A 15,971-nucleotide genomic window follows, 5' to 3' on the forward strand; every position below is an offset into this window, starting at 1 on the left:
TTTATCTCCAGAACCCCACTAACGAGCCCCAGCTGCATCATTAATCTTGCATCCCGACTCAACTCACAGCAAACTTCTGCTGAGTCACAACAGCCACCTGACTATTCATTGTCTTGGTAATTGAAACAACTTAAAAACATCTGTAATAAATTGCTGAATAAATAAAATCCAAACTAATGCTTAGCCTTTTAGTTTTATGTTTTATAATTGTCATGCATTTAATGTTTTATGGATATTTTAATTGTCTTTATGAGCCATTAAGATATGGGCAGAATTTTATATAACACACACATGGAACCTGTCTTTTTGTAAAACCAAGTTTTTGATTATAGTAATTTAATTGCTGGAAGATAGTTTCTCAATTTTTCTCTGAAGTTACATGTAGAATAGCCATGTACATGTTTTATACAGCATGTATATAAATATTGGTTTATCTGTCTTCACAAGTGGATGCTACATATTTTGTAGACGAAGAAGGAATGAGAATATAATGATTAGATCATAATTTTACTACATCTAAATTTATTTTCCATGCGACATCAGGTAGCTGAATCAGGAAAAGTGAGCAAATAACATTTGGAGATCTCCAAATATTCATCAACCTTGGAACTATGAATGTTATTCTAAAACTGATTTTGTAACTAATATTGTTCTTCGCTCTCAAATTAACTGCATTACCAGTTTAGAAGTTTGTAGCTTCTACATTATATAGAAAGTAAACTTCCTTACATAGCAATAGCAGTTAGACTTATATACTGCTTCATAGGGCTTTCAACCCTCTCTAAGCAGTTTACAGAGTCAGCATATCGCCCCCACAGTCTGGGTCCTCATTTCACCCACCTCGGAAGGATGGAAGGCTGAGTCAACCTTGAGCTGGTGAGATTTGAACCGCTGAACTGCAGATAACAGTCAGCTGAAGTGGCCTGCAGTACTGCACCCTAACCACTGCGCCACCTCGGCTCTTAATACAGGCTTACATAAAAAGCAACTAATGGGCAATGGAATCTATCCAAAGAATAAAATATTATTAAAGGAAATGAAGTTTCATTTTTAGGGTAAGGCATGGGATAGTATATAATATTTTCTTTCACTTTCTTTTAATTCTGCAATCAATATCAGATATACAGAAAGTGCTTACGGTATAGGCAATCTTAAAAGGTAGAGGATAAATCTACAGTAGGCTCAATGAATGTATAAGAACAAAATGATTTCATTATAAACTCAAAGGCCTTTTTGTGCACTTAGGTAAGTTTTACCCATTGATGCAGAAATTATTTTTTTTACTTTAGAGAAATTAAAAGAACTATTATCATTGAAGTTCATCTCACTTGAAGGCTTTCTTCTTTACCTGCAACCAACAAAAGAGCTTGTACAAAAGTTTTTAAACGAAGTGTAAGTAGTGTATGAGCTGTTTTTGAACACTTGCTTAAAGTATGTAGCATAAAACATTTAAACAAGTAACATGTTCACTATAAAACTAGACCAAAAGAGAGTTGCAAATGATTTAGGATCAGCCAACAAACCCGAATTAATAATCAAGCTATCAGTTATTTGGCAAAGCTTTATTTTAAAATCTTGTAGCTTTGTTTTTAATTATATACCTTGCATTCTGTTGATTCTTTCATGATTGCTCATGGCAAATTTGCTGTTTCCCTAGCCACTGAGGCTTTCAAATAAAATTTATGAGCCAATAAATAGGTACAAATAACAATCTGAAATTTTTGTTTATTTTTAAAAAGCTTATTTATTGTCTAAAAGGACAAATTGAAAAATCAAGTGATTAAAAAAGCAGTGCAAAGTTCAGATATAAACTCTATACATATTCCTCTCACTATAACACAGCATCAAGCAATCTTATATCATTCCCACAAAGTTCCCTGTTGTAGTCAGTCAAAGTAGCTGCACTGAGTTTAATTCATAAAATGTAATCTATTAATTTCCCATGTTTTACTGTCATCAAAAGGAAATGATGCTGTGTCAGAAATGCTATTTGGAAAAAAAAACATGTGCAACCTGCTAGAACATCTTCAGACCAATTAGTTAACAGGAATTCCTTTTGGATAGACATTAAGTTCTGCATCATATTGCTTCCCAAAAATGATAAAAGAAATTCTGTCTTTCAAACAATATGATCGTCTCATAAGGATTCTCTCCAATGGATGTTAAAGAGAAAATTTCTACACAATTGTTTGCTGAATTTCTTTTCCTAATATTTGTTAACTCAAACAGGCAGAATATTTGCATTGTTTGTATACTGTAGGAAGAATATTATGCTTTTTTGATGTTCCCTGTTTAAAACAGGGCCAAATAATGCTTGAATACTGTACTCCCAAAAATAAGCAAATTTTTGGAGCAGTTCCACTTAGCAACCCTCAAAAGTGGTTCAATTCAATTTGCTGATTGCTACAGCATGTTTCTGATACAGTACAAAATTGCTTTAAAAATATAAAAGTAAAGAGATTGTCATTAAGAAAGATATCTAAATATAAAGATCTTATCATTGCAGTTCTAACAGAAGGCCCCTAAAATTGATATAATCTCTACAAAATACATACACTTACACATAGAGAAGCTGACATAGAACCCACCCACTATACAGCTTAGACAGTTTAAAGGGACTGAATTTCCTGAATTCTGTTCTTAAGTACAAGAGCTTTCCAAACTTGTTAGTTCAGAGACTGACCGCAAATAAAACATCTATGGATGCACACATAAAGGGAGTCTGGGAAAGCCTTTGAAACAGCCATTGGGAGTCTTCTATAAGGATGACTGGTTTAACCTTTGTAAAGCACCTATTTTAAGATTTTTCAGACCTTTTCCTGTTGTATTAGCACAGTCAAGATGGAAACATTACAGACATCAAAAAAATCTATTTGCAATCAGTCCTCCCACTAACTTTTCATCCCCAGAATATTTTACTCTTAAGCACTGCACTTCCCTGACCATTTAAAAAATGAATATTAAAAATTCAAATGTTTTAATATGTATGACAATTTTGCAATGTCATGTCAGCCTTTCTGAATTATGAACTGACCAATTTATAAAAACCTAAGTAGCTTTAACTTCATATGTTCACCAAAAACAGAAAGCTGCCAGCTAATAATCCCAGGAAAATTCCTTCTACTTTTTTTTTAAAAAAATGAAAGGCACAGGAAATATTTTAACTTTAGCTTTTGTCCTGCTATGCTCTTTATTTTGTTTTGTCCCTCAGATTACTAAACCAGTAGGTGGCCTTTCAAACAGCCTGCTATGCTGACTATCTAACCCTTCTTAGTTCAATGGCTGAAGACAAGTAATTCATCAGAATCTTGAAAGAGGCAAATTAGATCCTGCAAGAGAAAGGGCTATAAAGAGAACAAATAAGGCTGGTGCCTTAGTTAAAGTGTATCAGTGCAATGAAGTCTATGGCTTTAGCCTCTCTTCACCACTGGCTCTTTAATAAAGTGACTTCAAGAAAGAGTTTAACAACTGCATGCCTGACATAAAAGCAGGGACAAAAATGGTCAGAGTTCATAGAACTTTTCTAGGTTTAGACATAACATTATTGGCGAAAAAGACAAAAGTGGCAACTGACTTCTCATGGCCCAAAAATGGCACTTCAAGAAAAGCTGCAGTAAGAGGATTCAGCAGCTGCGTCACAAGGCAGAGCAAAGCCTCCCTCCACAAAAGACTCATTAAAAGAAGTCTGTGCTAAATGTGAGCAGAGGAAGATTTAGCAGATACACTGTCAAATACAAGATTCATTAGGCTAGGCTTTTGGATGTTTGAAAGGTCCCAATATCCATACTCCCTGCAATGATATTTTTGATCCAGAGAAGCGGAGTTCTTCTTTTAACTGCTGGGAGCTGAAATCAGCAGATCCTTCATAATTGAAGAAGCTGAAGAGACAATGCTGAATGAAATGGGGAAAGTACCCCTCATGGTTCATAAGCAGCCAAGCCAGTATTTTCCATTATCCCTGCTAGAATGAGGGATTGCCTTCTCTTCTGATTTTCTCAACAGTGCAAAGACAGAATTTGTGTGTGCTTTAAAAAGTATATACCGTAGATTGTCTGGATGGCACTTTAGACCTCTGGCCAGATGAAGAAGCAAATATAGTTAGCAGCAACCCCAGTTGGGTGTGGATTCATCTTTCAGATTGATATAGTCCCCACGGCCTGAAACAGACATATCGTTATCTCCTGGCCATGTTGTGACCATCATTTTTTCAATAAGGACCCTAGGAAGAGAGAAAACTGAGTTACCCACAAAACGTGCAGCAATCATTTGACAGCATCTCAAGAAAGGGTAAGTCTCCATTTATTTTTGTAACCTCTCTATTCTGGATCTCTTCCAGATGAGTAAATAATAAAAGTGTAATTTTGGAAATCTGCACTGCACTGTTTATATAACATCTTTAATAACAGAACTACAAGTCAACAAGCACCCACATACATTTGTAACTCTGAGATACTCACTGAATAATGCTGGATTGCTAAACACCAATGAGAGTAAAAACCATTCAAAACAAGTGCATAGATATTAAGACTAGGTATATACTATTGTTTCTGGTATGCTCTTTTTCCATTTATAGCCTCTTACTGTTAGAGCTTAGACGTTACACTCCAGTCATAAGCTATAGCAATGACAGTCATCTCAGTATAAATTAACCCCGATCCCTGTGGTAATTCACATTCCAATCTTAGCTACAATATCTCCTATTCGGAGAATTTAAACATATCTGCAGTACTACTTGATGCTACTATTTAACACAGTCCTAAAGGAACAATATGCACAACTGCTTTTGAGAAACATTTAAACATTCAACGTTCCCTACCTCATTGACTCATTGACATTTTTGTTTTCCTTGACGGATGTTTCAGTCCAACCCGTAAAACCATTCTCTTTGCTGAACAGGTCAATTTCTTCTCTAGTCATAGCCCATGGATAAAGATCACTCTGAAAAAGAGTTCAGCAATGTCAAACTCAGTGTGAAAACAATTACTGAGCACAATTTTTTATCTCTCACTATTGTTAAATTGCAAGATATAATTACATTTAATTAAATATATTTAATTATAAAGCACATCTTTGGTTCAACATTGCTGCAGTTTAAACTAGCAAGGTAAGCAGTGAAGTATTCATGTCCATTCTGCAATTAAAGAAAATCTACCTCTTTTGTAGTGATTAGAGGAGAACACTGAGAAGGGAAATTATCTAATTTGTCAAGGAGAGAGAAAATTGTACCAAGAAAATTGAAATCAATGTGTTGTGGAGAGATTTAATTTATATTCCGTGAATATAAACTAGCACTCTAATGTGTATCTATCATGTACTGTATACAATACCAGAATCATATTAAACACCACCATTAACTTACTAAATTACTTCAACTGAGTAAAGAAAAAAATGTAATCCTGACAGCATTTTTCTTTTAGCTATATTTCAATAAAAAGTTATTGTATTTTGGGTTTTTTAAAAATGAAGTTGGATAATCAACTCTCATTAAGTTTGAGTTTTGAAAAATAGCCAGACATTTGCTTAAAGCAGTCTGTTCCATGGCATTATATTAATTTGACAAGAAAATTAAACTTAACTAAAATTAACCTGGAACTTTCTACAGTGCTAGAATGTTTCTGTTTCCATCTCTAACTTAAGCATTCTGAGCGTACACCACTTGCATTATCAGTTCTTTCTAACATATAATGTTCAAGATTTAATTCACAGAATGTATGCTTTTCTGCCTGTGTTGAATTAAAATTTCAAATGGAGAAGTGGCATATTGGGTAGGGTTATAACATGAACATCCCCAATTCAGATCTTCATCCAGACTTTAGATTACAGTATTAGGCATATTACCTTATCTTAGCCCAAATTATACTAACTGGCATAAAATCCAGCACCTCACTTTCTAATTGTCAATAGAATGACATCTATGAGTTGACCTGGTTGTTGATAGGTTCTTAAGCCAATACTGGGTAAACATCTATCAAGCCCTAGAGGTTTGGGACCTAGAGATTGAGTTTTACAGCTTTAGTCCCTTTCTTCTGGAATAGCTTGCTCTTTAAGGTTTGGTGTGTCCATACTGTGATATTTCAGATCATAAAATGGTCCTCTTTCAGACAGCATTTGAACTTGTTTGACAGCAGCTACCGTAGCAGTTTGTTTATAGCTTTTAATATTATGACAGCATGTGGCTAGTAGGTGCTAAGCTTTGCCTAATATAATGTATTCCTGTACATAAAATTCTTTTTGTTAGTTATAACATCTATTTCACTAACACTTGCTCAGTTAAATCCCAACTCAGGAATGCTCAAACACACAAAATGGTTGAATTTTCAAAAAAGCCCAGATCTGAGATGAAGTCCAAAAGTTCAGGAAAAAATCCTGCCATGCAGCACCATGAGCAGGACTCAGCAGGACTCCCAACTTGGCAATCATAACTTGCTGCCCACTTGCCCAGTCACAATTGAAGCATCTTAGAAGATCATTTCTACCCCACCTTTCCTGCTCTGGAACTGCAGCTGGTATAGGAGGACATCCCACTGATAGGATGTATCCTTATCCTTACCCAATACATGTAGCAATTTAATGGCAAGTCTTCAAGCAATCCAGCTTTACAGACCCAGGAGTGCTTTGCATAAGAATTTATCTATGTGGATGCTAAGAGCTGACACTGAGTCATTTAATCGTTTTCACACTATTCCTTTAGCTTTTGGTCTAATATCACATCACACCTGTATCCACAACAGGTGGTTGCTTTTTTTAATGAAATCCTTTTCTATGGAATTCCTTGCCTGACTCATCCATTCCAAAGATCCACATCCTATTTTTAAATCTCTGCACAGTAAAAGCACAGACACACACACCATAATGATACACAGAAAAGCATGGTAACTTCTCTCTTTCTCTCTTTCTAAATGTATGCACCCATTTGTACGCCATTTCCTCAAAAGGTTTCTATGATTCTATGATGAAGTAATAGTGCATACTTACAGTCACTTATAGTAATCAACAAGTTCTAGTAAGTCAGTATTTATTTACCTTATTAGCCAATAGCAGACAATGGACAGGACTTCCATCTTGCAGTTTCACTTTGCTATCCAAATCTTGTTTCCATTTCTGGCAATTGAGGAATGTGCTAAAATTGGTGACATCAAACATGATGACACAGGCTGATGCCTCCTTGTAATACAGCCGAGTCATTGATGTGAAACGTTCCTGACCTGCATGTTAAATGAGAAACATTAAATCATTATTTTAAAGCAAATATTTTCTGATTCAACTGTTTCAGGGTTTTATCTTTAGTATTTCGCATTAAACTTTTCTAAATCGATCCAAATATAATCAGAGATAATCCAAAGTAAAATGGAGATTTTTAAATGTGCTGCCATTAAATGTGTTGTTTATTGGCTCATGATACATAATGTGCTAAATAAATAAGTATTATGCCTGCTGGGCTGGGGAAATGAGATTATGGTCCACTGAGTGGCTTTTAGTAAATTAGAAGATTGTGATTTCTTATATTGGGCAGGGGTGTTTGACTTTCAAATTTTCTTTCCCAAAGTCTAAAATGAAAACCAATTCCTAGGCTAAGCATTTGCTTTAAGATATACTTTGAGGTTAAGTATATGTCTCTCTCACTGGATCACCAAGCAGAGATGCCAAGATTGAACTTCAAGGTCACAACTGGCCACTAGAAACTCTGAGCAGGCCTCTCACAAACCTACAAAACTTGTCAAAAGGAAGAGACTCTCAAATCAAGCTTGATGCTTCACAAGTATATGTATACATCCATGAAATTTTCACACCCTTTGCGCAGAAGTGGCTTGCTTTTGCTTTCTTCCAAAATGTTTGCCCCCCCCCCCCACATCTTTTCAGTTTATCTATCGGTCATTTTTAATACAAGAAAAAGAAAATTATAACTATCTTTAGAATAAACAAACATAACATGAGGAGAGCTGTGTTTTTACACATTTACAGAAAGCCAAGAGAATGGAGGCACGCCTCACCTCTGGGGGAAGAATGTTCCACAGGACAGGGGCAATGGTAGAGATGGGCAGATTTTGTTGTTCAAACAATACAGGTAGCGCTCAGTTTACAACCACATTCTTGACCAGAATGTTGGTCACTAAGAGATTTGGTCATTGAGTCATCACCTGATTGAACATGATTTTATGACAATTTTTATTGTGGTCATTAAGTACTTGTTAAACGAATCTGGCTTCCCCAATTGATTGCTTGTCAGAAGCTGACTGGGAAGGTCAGAAATCACAGTAACCTGTACGCATGCCAAGCCACTCCAGACTTTGTAAATGTGGGTTGAATTACAATCAGGTGATTGTGGGGGTGATGCAATGGTTGTAACTTTGAACAAGGGTTGTCAGTCACTTTCTCTGACACCATCATAACTTCGAGCTATCGTTAAATGAACAGTCGTAAGTCAAGCTATAAAGAACATTCCTGGAATCTCTACTGTACCTGTTTCTTGACTTTGCCTTTTGTAAAGTGCATATTTAACTTCAAGTAAGTGCATATGAAAATAAAATGCAATTGAAATTGTCTCTTTAGGCATAAATCCAGCTGGTGACCCTGAACCAGTCACTCTCTCAGCCCAAGGAGGGAGACAATGGCAAACCATTCTTAAAATCTTGCCAAGAAAACTGCCGGGACTTGCCTTGTTAGTCACCAGGAATCAAAACTGACTCAAAAGCATGCAAGTGCACACACAACCTGTTTCTTGACATATCTCTCAAAGTATGCCAAATGAAAATAAACCACAAAGGCTATTATAAGGAACTTGTAATAAGAGGAAATAAATATAATAGGCCTGAATGCTGCCTTAAAGGAAGTTAAAAGATTATATATATGTTCTGATCCCTCTCGTCTCACACCAAAGCACTCTGAGCCAAAGATACTTTACGGAATTTATTAACAGACAGACAGGTCCTTGGCAGCAATCCAGCACAGACAAGCCTTGGCAGCAATCCAGCACGGACAAGCCTTGGCAGCAATCCAGCCTGCCAAGGTAACACCACAGTTCTCCAACTTTTGTAAATGTGTTGATTTCTGCAAAAGTGGCGTGTGCACAAGCATTCCTTTTATAGTATGGAGAGCAGCCTAATTACCACCAGCTGAGTGCAATTGCCTCCTGTAACTGCGCAACTGTTCTTTACACCTATTAGCTCTCCGGTGCCGGGCATCTAGGAACAACTCCCTTGGCTCCTCCGCACTGCTGATGTCCGGATCACACTCCCTTGTCTTCTCCCCACTGGTCCAAGGCTCAGGGGCCTCCTGGTGGCCAACCAGCCTCTCTGTGCCCTGCTCGGAGTCGGAACCCTGTCCAGGGTCCTCCACATCCTCCAAAGCTGACTCATAGGGCCCCTTGCTGTCGGAGTCTGGTGGCAGCTCCAACAGCTCCTGCTGGGCCACAACATGTGTGTGTGTGTGTGTGTGTGTGTGTGTGTGTGTGTGTGTGTGTGAAGAGAGAGAGAGAGAGAGAGAGAAAGAGAAAGGGCTTTCTTTCTTTTTCTTTCCTTTCTTTCATCCTCCTCCTCCCTCTCTCTCTCTCCATCCTATAGTTTTGGCAGGAGGACTGCCTCCCAGAATATTAAAATTGCATACTTCTTCACTAAGAAATCTGAACACATATTTTGAAAACTGTCACCATGGTTTGAATGTCGGTTTTCCCTTACAGAGCAAAACCTGACATTTAAAAAAATAAAATCTTCAATCAGCAGGCTCTTTGCTCCAAACACACGATCATAAACTTTAAATAACAAGCAAATCAAGTTATGTGAAGGGTTTCTAATGCCTAATAGTTCTTTAATAGGTGTTAATTGCAATATCCATCAACTGCAGAACCTTCTCAAGTTTTTTTTATGGTGTTCCAAAAAACATTGCCCCTCAACTGACACTGCAAATTATGCAAACCATATTTCAGAGGCAAAGCTATCTAAATACTTTTAATCTGAGTTTGACTCCTATGCGTCCATGAAACTTTTGTGACATTAACAATAGATACAATTTATCAGACCTTTCTTTCAAGATGCCTTTTGAGTGGTGGGGTGGAGGATTTGACCTCCCAAGTTACACTACAATCTATCTATCCAGTTCTCACATCCAAATGCTAACCAGACCTAAACCTACTTAGCTTCCATAGCAGTCGAAATTGGTCAGGTGCTGCCACCTGCTGTGACTTCAGAAGTGGTACAAGACATAAACATTTAAGTGGAATATTATGTGATTTGAGTCGTCCCACCCTTTAAATAGTTTAATTGTTAGGTTGTTTAAGAGAGCCGAACAAATAAGGTAAGAACAGTTACTTTAAAAAAAGGCTGAGAATCAATCACACACACACACACACACACACACACACACACACACACACACAGCAGGTAACTTCTTGAAACTCACCAGCAATGTCCCATAGTTGTAACCTCACTGTCTCAGACTCTGACCATTGCACCACCTTCAGAGCAAAATCCACTAAAAACAAACAGAAAATGAGAGAGGAAAAAGCAAATGCCACTTATTGCTTATAGTACTTTCTTTTACACTGTACATCAATGCTGATTACCCTCTGTGTACAGACACTCTAAAATACATTGTCTATTGCAGGGTGTCAAACTAGTGACCCATGGGCCAGATGCGTCACGCATAGGCCACGCCCACCCCAGCTCTGCAAAGGCAAAGATTGTTGCAATACATCACAATATGTCACATGATGTGACCAAGTTTGAAATCTGTGATCTATTGTATGAGTCACAGCACTTCTGACTTCATGGAGAAATCTTTTGTAAATTACACTGAAGAACAAAGAGCCCCTCAATGTATTTCCGCTCCACACACAGAGCTTTAAATTATATGGGCTGTATACATATTAAATAATTTTAACAGAAAGGGGTGTATACACCATGTAGAAATAGTTTGAATGACATATGCATTATGATCTATACCAGCACTGATTTTAAATGGAATAAATTTGAAAATGACCCATTATTGGCAGCAGCACATATTTCTGATTTATTTTGAGGTTAAAGCTGCACATGTTTCCCAAGACAGCTACTTTGGCATTGCAACATTCTTCCTCCAGTGCACAGTAAGTGTAGCAACACAATCTTATCTGCTTTAAGCACCATTGTTCCTGTGAGTGATTAAATAAGTCTTCTATTTAAATGTTAATACATGAATCTTTGCAGAAAACATGGACGACCATCTGTGACTCATTATGTTTATTGTCATGACTATCGTCATATATATGGCAAATAAATTTTAGAAATATTCTACTCCAGAACCACATTTTTTTCAGAAGTATGCTACTTCTAATTAGGTAAGGAAAGGCAGATGAATAAGTAAGAAGGAAGGATTGACCAAGCTGATTGAATGTTCCTGGGGAAAATCTATACCATTTTCCCACAGAGTGTTAAAGATTTATACACATTATGTGCTTGATTTATATAAATGCTCATCTCACTTTTGTGTGGCTGTAGGTAGCTGCCAGTCTTATAAGTTACACCACACAGGGAACATGATCAGATGAGCTAACTCTAGTTTATTAAAAAACTTCATTAACAGAATCTTGCAAGTCTGAAAGTACTGCACATCTCTCCCCAACTCTGTCCCCTTACAGCCCAAGAAATTAGGGAGGGTCTTCTCTGAGCCGCTTGCCCCACTCACATTCCTCCTGAAGGCTCAGCTGCCTTTTATCTGACTATTTCCTTGGCTGTGTTTCTTTGCCCTATCTCCCAAGGTCATTCCCATATTACAGTAGGTTGCAATAAAATAAATAAGATACATAAAATAAACAATAATATAAAATAAAAATAAAACACATAGCTGCCAGGCATAATCTGACCAATTGTCCACAGAGCCAGGAGATGGGCTGTATCACATGCCCACAGGTTTGGGCACAAAATCAAATTTTCAAGGCCTTACAGAGGGCCAATGGAGAAAGGGGACAATCCAATCTCAGGGTGGATGATTTCAGGTGCCATGGGAGAAAAGGCTCTCCTTCTGTGCTCCATCAGTCAACACTCCTTAGCCATCTATACCTTGAATATATCCATCCTGCTAGAACCCACTTTGTTACTGTGACTGTGTGAGGGCTGCACAGTTAACTTCTGTGATAGTAAGTGGCAGTGCTGAACATAATATAAATGTAAAGAATTATTTTAACATGGATCACATCTCTCCACTACTCTTACCTGTCTATAGTGGTTGGTGGGCATGATTTTAGGATGAAGAACTGTAGCCTAGGTAATGGACTGATAAGAAGCAGCTCTGTATGCAGGGATATTTTTTTACTGGCTTTATTCAATTTTAACTGTAGGCTGTCCAGAGTCGTGAATGAGATGTGTATCCCACAAATTTATTAAATTAATCAACCAATGTACTGGAACTCATAAGATCTTATAGCAACTATCTTGTCAGTGGATCATTCGCTATTTTGCAAGAGTACCTACTACTGGTACATGTTCTCAAAATTCTAAATCCAACTACAAACCCAATTCTACTGGAGTCACAAATTTCTGTGATCTTTCCCTCTCAGAGATTAAAACAAACATATTTAACTACAGGAAGTACACTTTTAGGATCCCTATTAACATTATGCATCACCACCACCCCATGCTGGGGAAGCAACACTTTAAACTGAACAATGACTATTATTTAAATGCAATGTTTCAAGTTCAAGGTAGTGTTGTGAACAAAAAAACCCCACAACTTGCAAAGTATATCCATTTTAACTGATCAGTATCTATTTCAAGAATAAAACTGGGCCTTTATCATGTCTTCAGTGGAGCTCTTTTTTACTGATCTCTGTCAATTCCTCTTGTACAGCAATTCTGTGGCATAAACAATACTTTCACCAAAGGAATTTGGGAATTTTAAATAGTAATCTGGGCCAAAGATGAAGAATTACAAGTGAAATGGGTTGGATGACGGACAGAAAAGCAAGAATATAAGGGTATGTATGGACTGTATGTATTTAGCTAGCTTTCAATTCAATGTGGATTCCTGGTGACTGCCTGGAAAGTCCAGAATAGCTGAGAAGAAACTCATGTGATCTTAGATATGTGTCATACGGTGTGTTGGTATACCTTGATGATGTATTGTCCCTGCAGTTTTCTTGGCAATATTTCAGAAGTGGCTTGTCATTGGTTTTTTCATTGCTGACAGCAGTGACTGGCCCAATGACTCAGCTGGCTTTGTGCCTAAGGCAGGCCAGAACTCACCTCTCTAGCATGTTGCTGTAACTACAGAAAGGTTTGTCAGCAACTATGATTACACCATTGATATAGGCCTGGATTAAGTGTTAAAAATATCTTCAGGGCAAACATTTCACTTTGCCATTTGAGTTATAGTCTCCCAGGATTACACTCAAGTATGTTAATAACCAGCACACAAATCTGGTCAGAAATGAAATTTGATTTCATTTGTATCTACATTAAAAAAACAAATAATACCAGAGGGGTTTAAGAAAAATGTACTCTATCTAATTATACATATATTAGCTGTGACGCGCATAACTTTTGTGCAGTATTGGAAAAAAGAAAATACATAATCAGAGCTAGATTTAATCAGAAAAGTGTTGGCCTGTGCGGAAGCAGATAGGCTCACTCTTGAACTTAAAAATAAAGGAGAATCAGAATATTTTGAAGTCTGGAACAGATTTTATGATTGATATAAGACAAGGTGACAAGACTGGAACAAACTGTATATATTGTGATTGGACAGAAGGATAGATAATGCACTAAGTAGGATAATAGTTAATGGTTGATGTGAATGTATGGTCACTTCGACTCTGAAGTACTGCATCGTTTTAAATGTAAAAGTAATAAAAATATATTAAAAAAAATACTCCGTCACATTAAAAATACTAATTTGGTTGTGACTTTCAGAAATCTCACAATTAGCTCCAAATTGTGCAACTTTGATATAAATCATCACATATTCTTGGCAATAAAACTTACACACAAATCACTGGATACTGATAATGCCTAAATAACAAACTTTAAAAATAGTTAATGCCTTGTTTCATTCAATATGTATACTCCAGAGGTGGGTTGCTAATTTTTTTTACTACCGGTTCAGGTGTGCGCTCAATGCTTCTGTGCACGTGCAGAAGAGTCTGGTCGAGTGGCCGCTACTACTGGTTCGGCCAATTTGTGCCGAACCAGCAGCAACCTACCTCTGGTACACCCACATTCAGATCCCCTACATACTTATTTAGCATTAAAAGTGTAGGGTTTTTTTCATTATTTTCATTATCTGTAAAATAATGCAATAAATAGAATAATTTATCTAAAAGTCTCTAAAAAGACACTATTTTAATATAAACATACATGTATATCAGCGAATGTTAAAGTGTGCAGCCTGTTCATATTGCTTTCACAGTAGGATTTATGCTGGATTAAGTGGAACTGACAAAAGTACATACTGAATTCACACACTGAGATTCTATATATGTAGTAGATACTTTGCTCTGAATTATAGATTTTAAGAAAACATGTACCGTAATTTAGGTTAATCATAAAAGAAATTAGAAGAGCAGATAGCCCAGCTTTACATAGAAAACTGGAAAAACTTAGTTTATCTTTTCTGTGGCAATAAAGCACTGCACAATCAGAGCTTATGAAGCAGACTATTTAACAACCGACCGCTAAGACTATGAGTAAACATGGTCACATTTCGCTATGATACTTTAGCAACATAGTAATTTCCAAATTGAGGAAAGATAGGGTTTCATATCAAGGATGGAAAAGCCACAACAAAGAGGAACTAAGTATTGTAATACAAACATTCAGATAAACATCAGTTACAGAAATAAGGTAATATCTTCAGGGGTAACTTCTCTTGCAGTTGTGTTTCAATGTAAGCCTTTTCATCAGACAAATCTTTGCAATTAGGGGAGTATTTAGTGCACAAGAACAACCATGTACATTAAACCCCTTCCCTGCCACTGCCTCCCCTCCAAATATTTTAGGTGTTTCTGTAATTTCCTTGTGGAGTCCTGAGAAAAATCCAGAAAACTCACCTCCTACAGTAGACTTGTAGTGCTTGTTGAAGCTGTCATTAGCATATCGCTGGACTAAAGAGGTCTTCCCAACTGTGGCATCACCAATAATTAAGACTTTGAACATGTGGTCGTGGTGGCCCACCATGACTGGACACCAAACCCAACTAAAAGAAGCGGGTGCTGCCTCCTCTTCCCTTTCCTGAGGGGTCAATCAAGTGAAGAAAAAGAAAAGAAAAACCAAAGTACAATTCGTGTTATTTACAGAAAGAGAGAGAGAGAGAAAACACCCGCACATTCAATCGTCGTTTCTGCAATACAGGGAACTCACGAAAGGGTCGCTTCCTAGTTTTCCGGCTGCAAGGATGCCTCTTTCCGGGCTAATTTAGGGGCGAGGGGACCAAATATACCACTTCCAGAAGCGTTTTTTCAGTCATATGAACATCGGCAGTGCTGCGATGGGAACTCAAGAGACTCGTCCGCCCTACCTTGCTTTGTAAGAAAGAAACAAGGAAAGGCTCCGCACCCGATGATGCACCAAAGCGCGTTTGCCGGGAAGGCAGGCAAAACTTAAAAGGGGAGCCGCACGCGCTTCTTTCTCCCGCACCGCTTCTGGCTCTGCTTCGCCAACTCTTTTCCGCATTCGCCTTGCTGTCATGTGAGAGAACCAGGAGGCAGCTCTGCCCCTTTAAAGCCCCAAAAACTACATCACCCGGCATGCATTTGCGGAGCGCGTCTTTATTACTTGGGAAATATACAGTGTTTTAATCTAGTCCGACGGGCGCCTCAGCAAGTGTTTTGGTGTGCAGTGGAAATAGAATAAAATCGTGCTCTCCAGCGTTTTTCGCAGATTAAACTAAGAAGTCCTGTTAGGAAAACTCATTTCTGAAGGATATACCTTTAAAAAAAAAATCCTTCTGAAAAATGAGCTTGCTCTCTGTGCCTTTCTTCCCGTATGAAATGGATAAATACGGGT

The 15,971-nt window shown here is 37.5% G+C and overlaps 1 protein-coding gene across 2 annotated transcripts; it reads right to left on the bottom strand.

The window, feature by feature from the left end:
• Positions 1–1,705: 1,705 nt before the first annotated feature.
• RAB29 (RAB29, member RAS oncogene family) lies at positions 1,706–15,635 on the bottom strand. Of its 2 annotated transcripts, none has more exons than XM_014063220.2 (6): positions 15,327–15,635; positions 15,017–15,197; positions 10,396–10,467; positions 7,024–7,205; positions 4,817–4,938; positions 1,706–4,219 (listed from the first exon to the last, which is right to left on the bottom strand). In XM_014063220.2, the coding sequence occupies exons 2-6, from the start codon at positions 15,141–15,143 to the stop codon at positions 4,099–4,101; spliced, it is 624 nt and encodes a 207-aa protein (XP_013918695.2). In that variant the 5' UTR covers positions 15,144–15,197; positions 15,327–15,635; the 3' UTR covers positions 1,706–4,098. The 2 variants fall into 2 exon arrangements, with proteins under 2 accessions (XP_013918695.2, XP_087576199.1); XM_087720073.1 differs by having other exon boundaries at positions 15,484–15,633.
• Between the last annotated feature and the right edge of the window lie 336 nt (positions 15,636–15,971).

This window comes from Thamnophis sirtalis, unplaced genomic scaffold (genome assembly GCF_051295495.1).
Source record: "Thamnophis sirtalis isolate CommonGarterSnake01/CBP01778 unplaced genomic scaffold, rThaSir2_p1.2 scaffold_7, whole genome shotgun sequence".
Classification (NCBI taxonomy): Eukaryota; Metazoa; Chordata; class Lepidosauria; order Squamata; family Natricidae; genus Thamnophis; species Thamnophis sirtalis.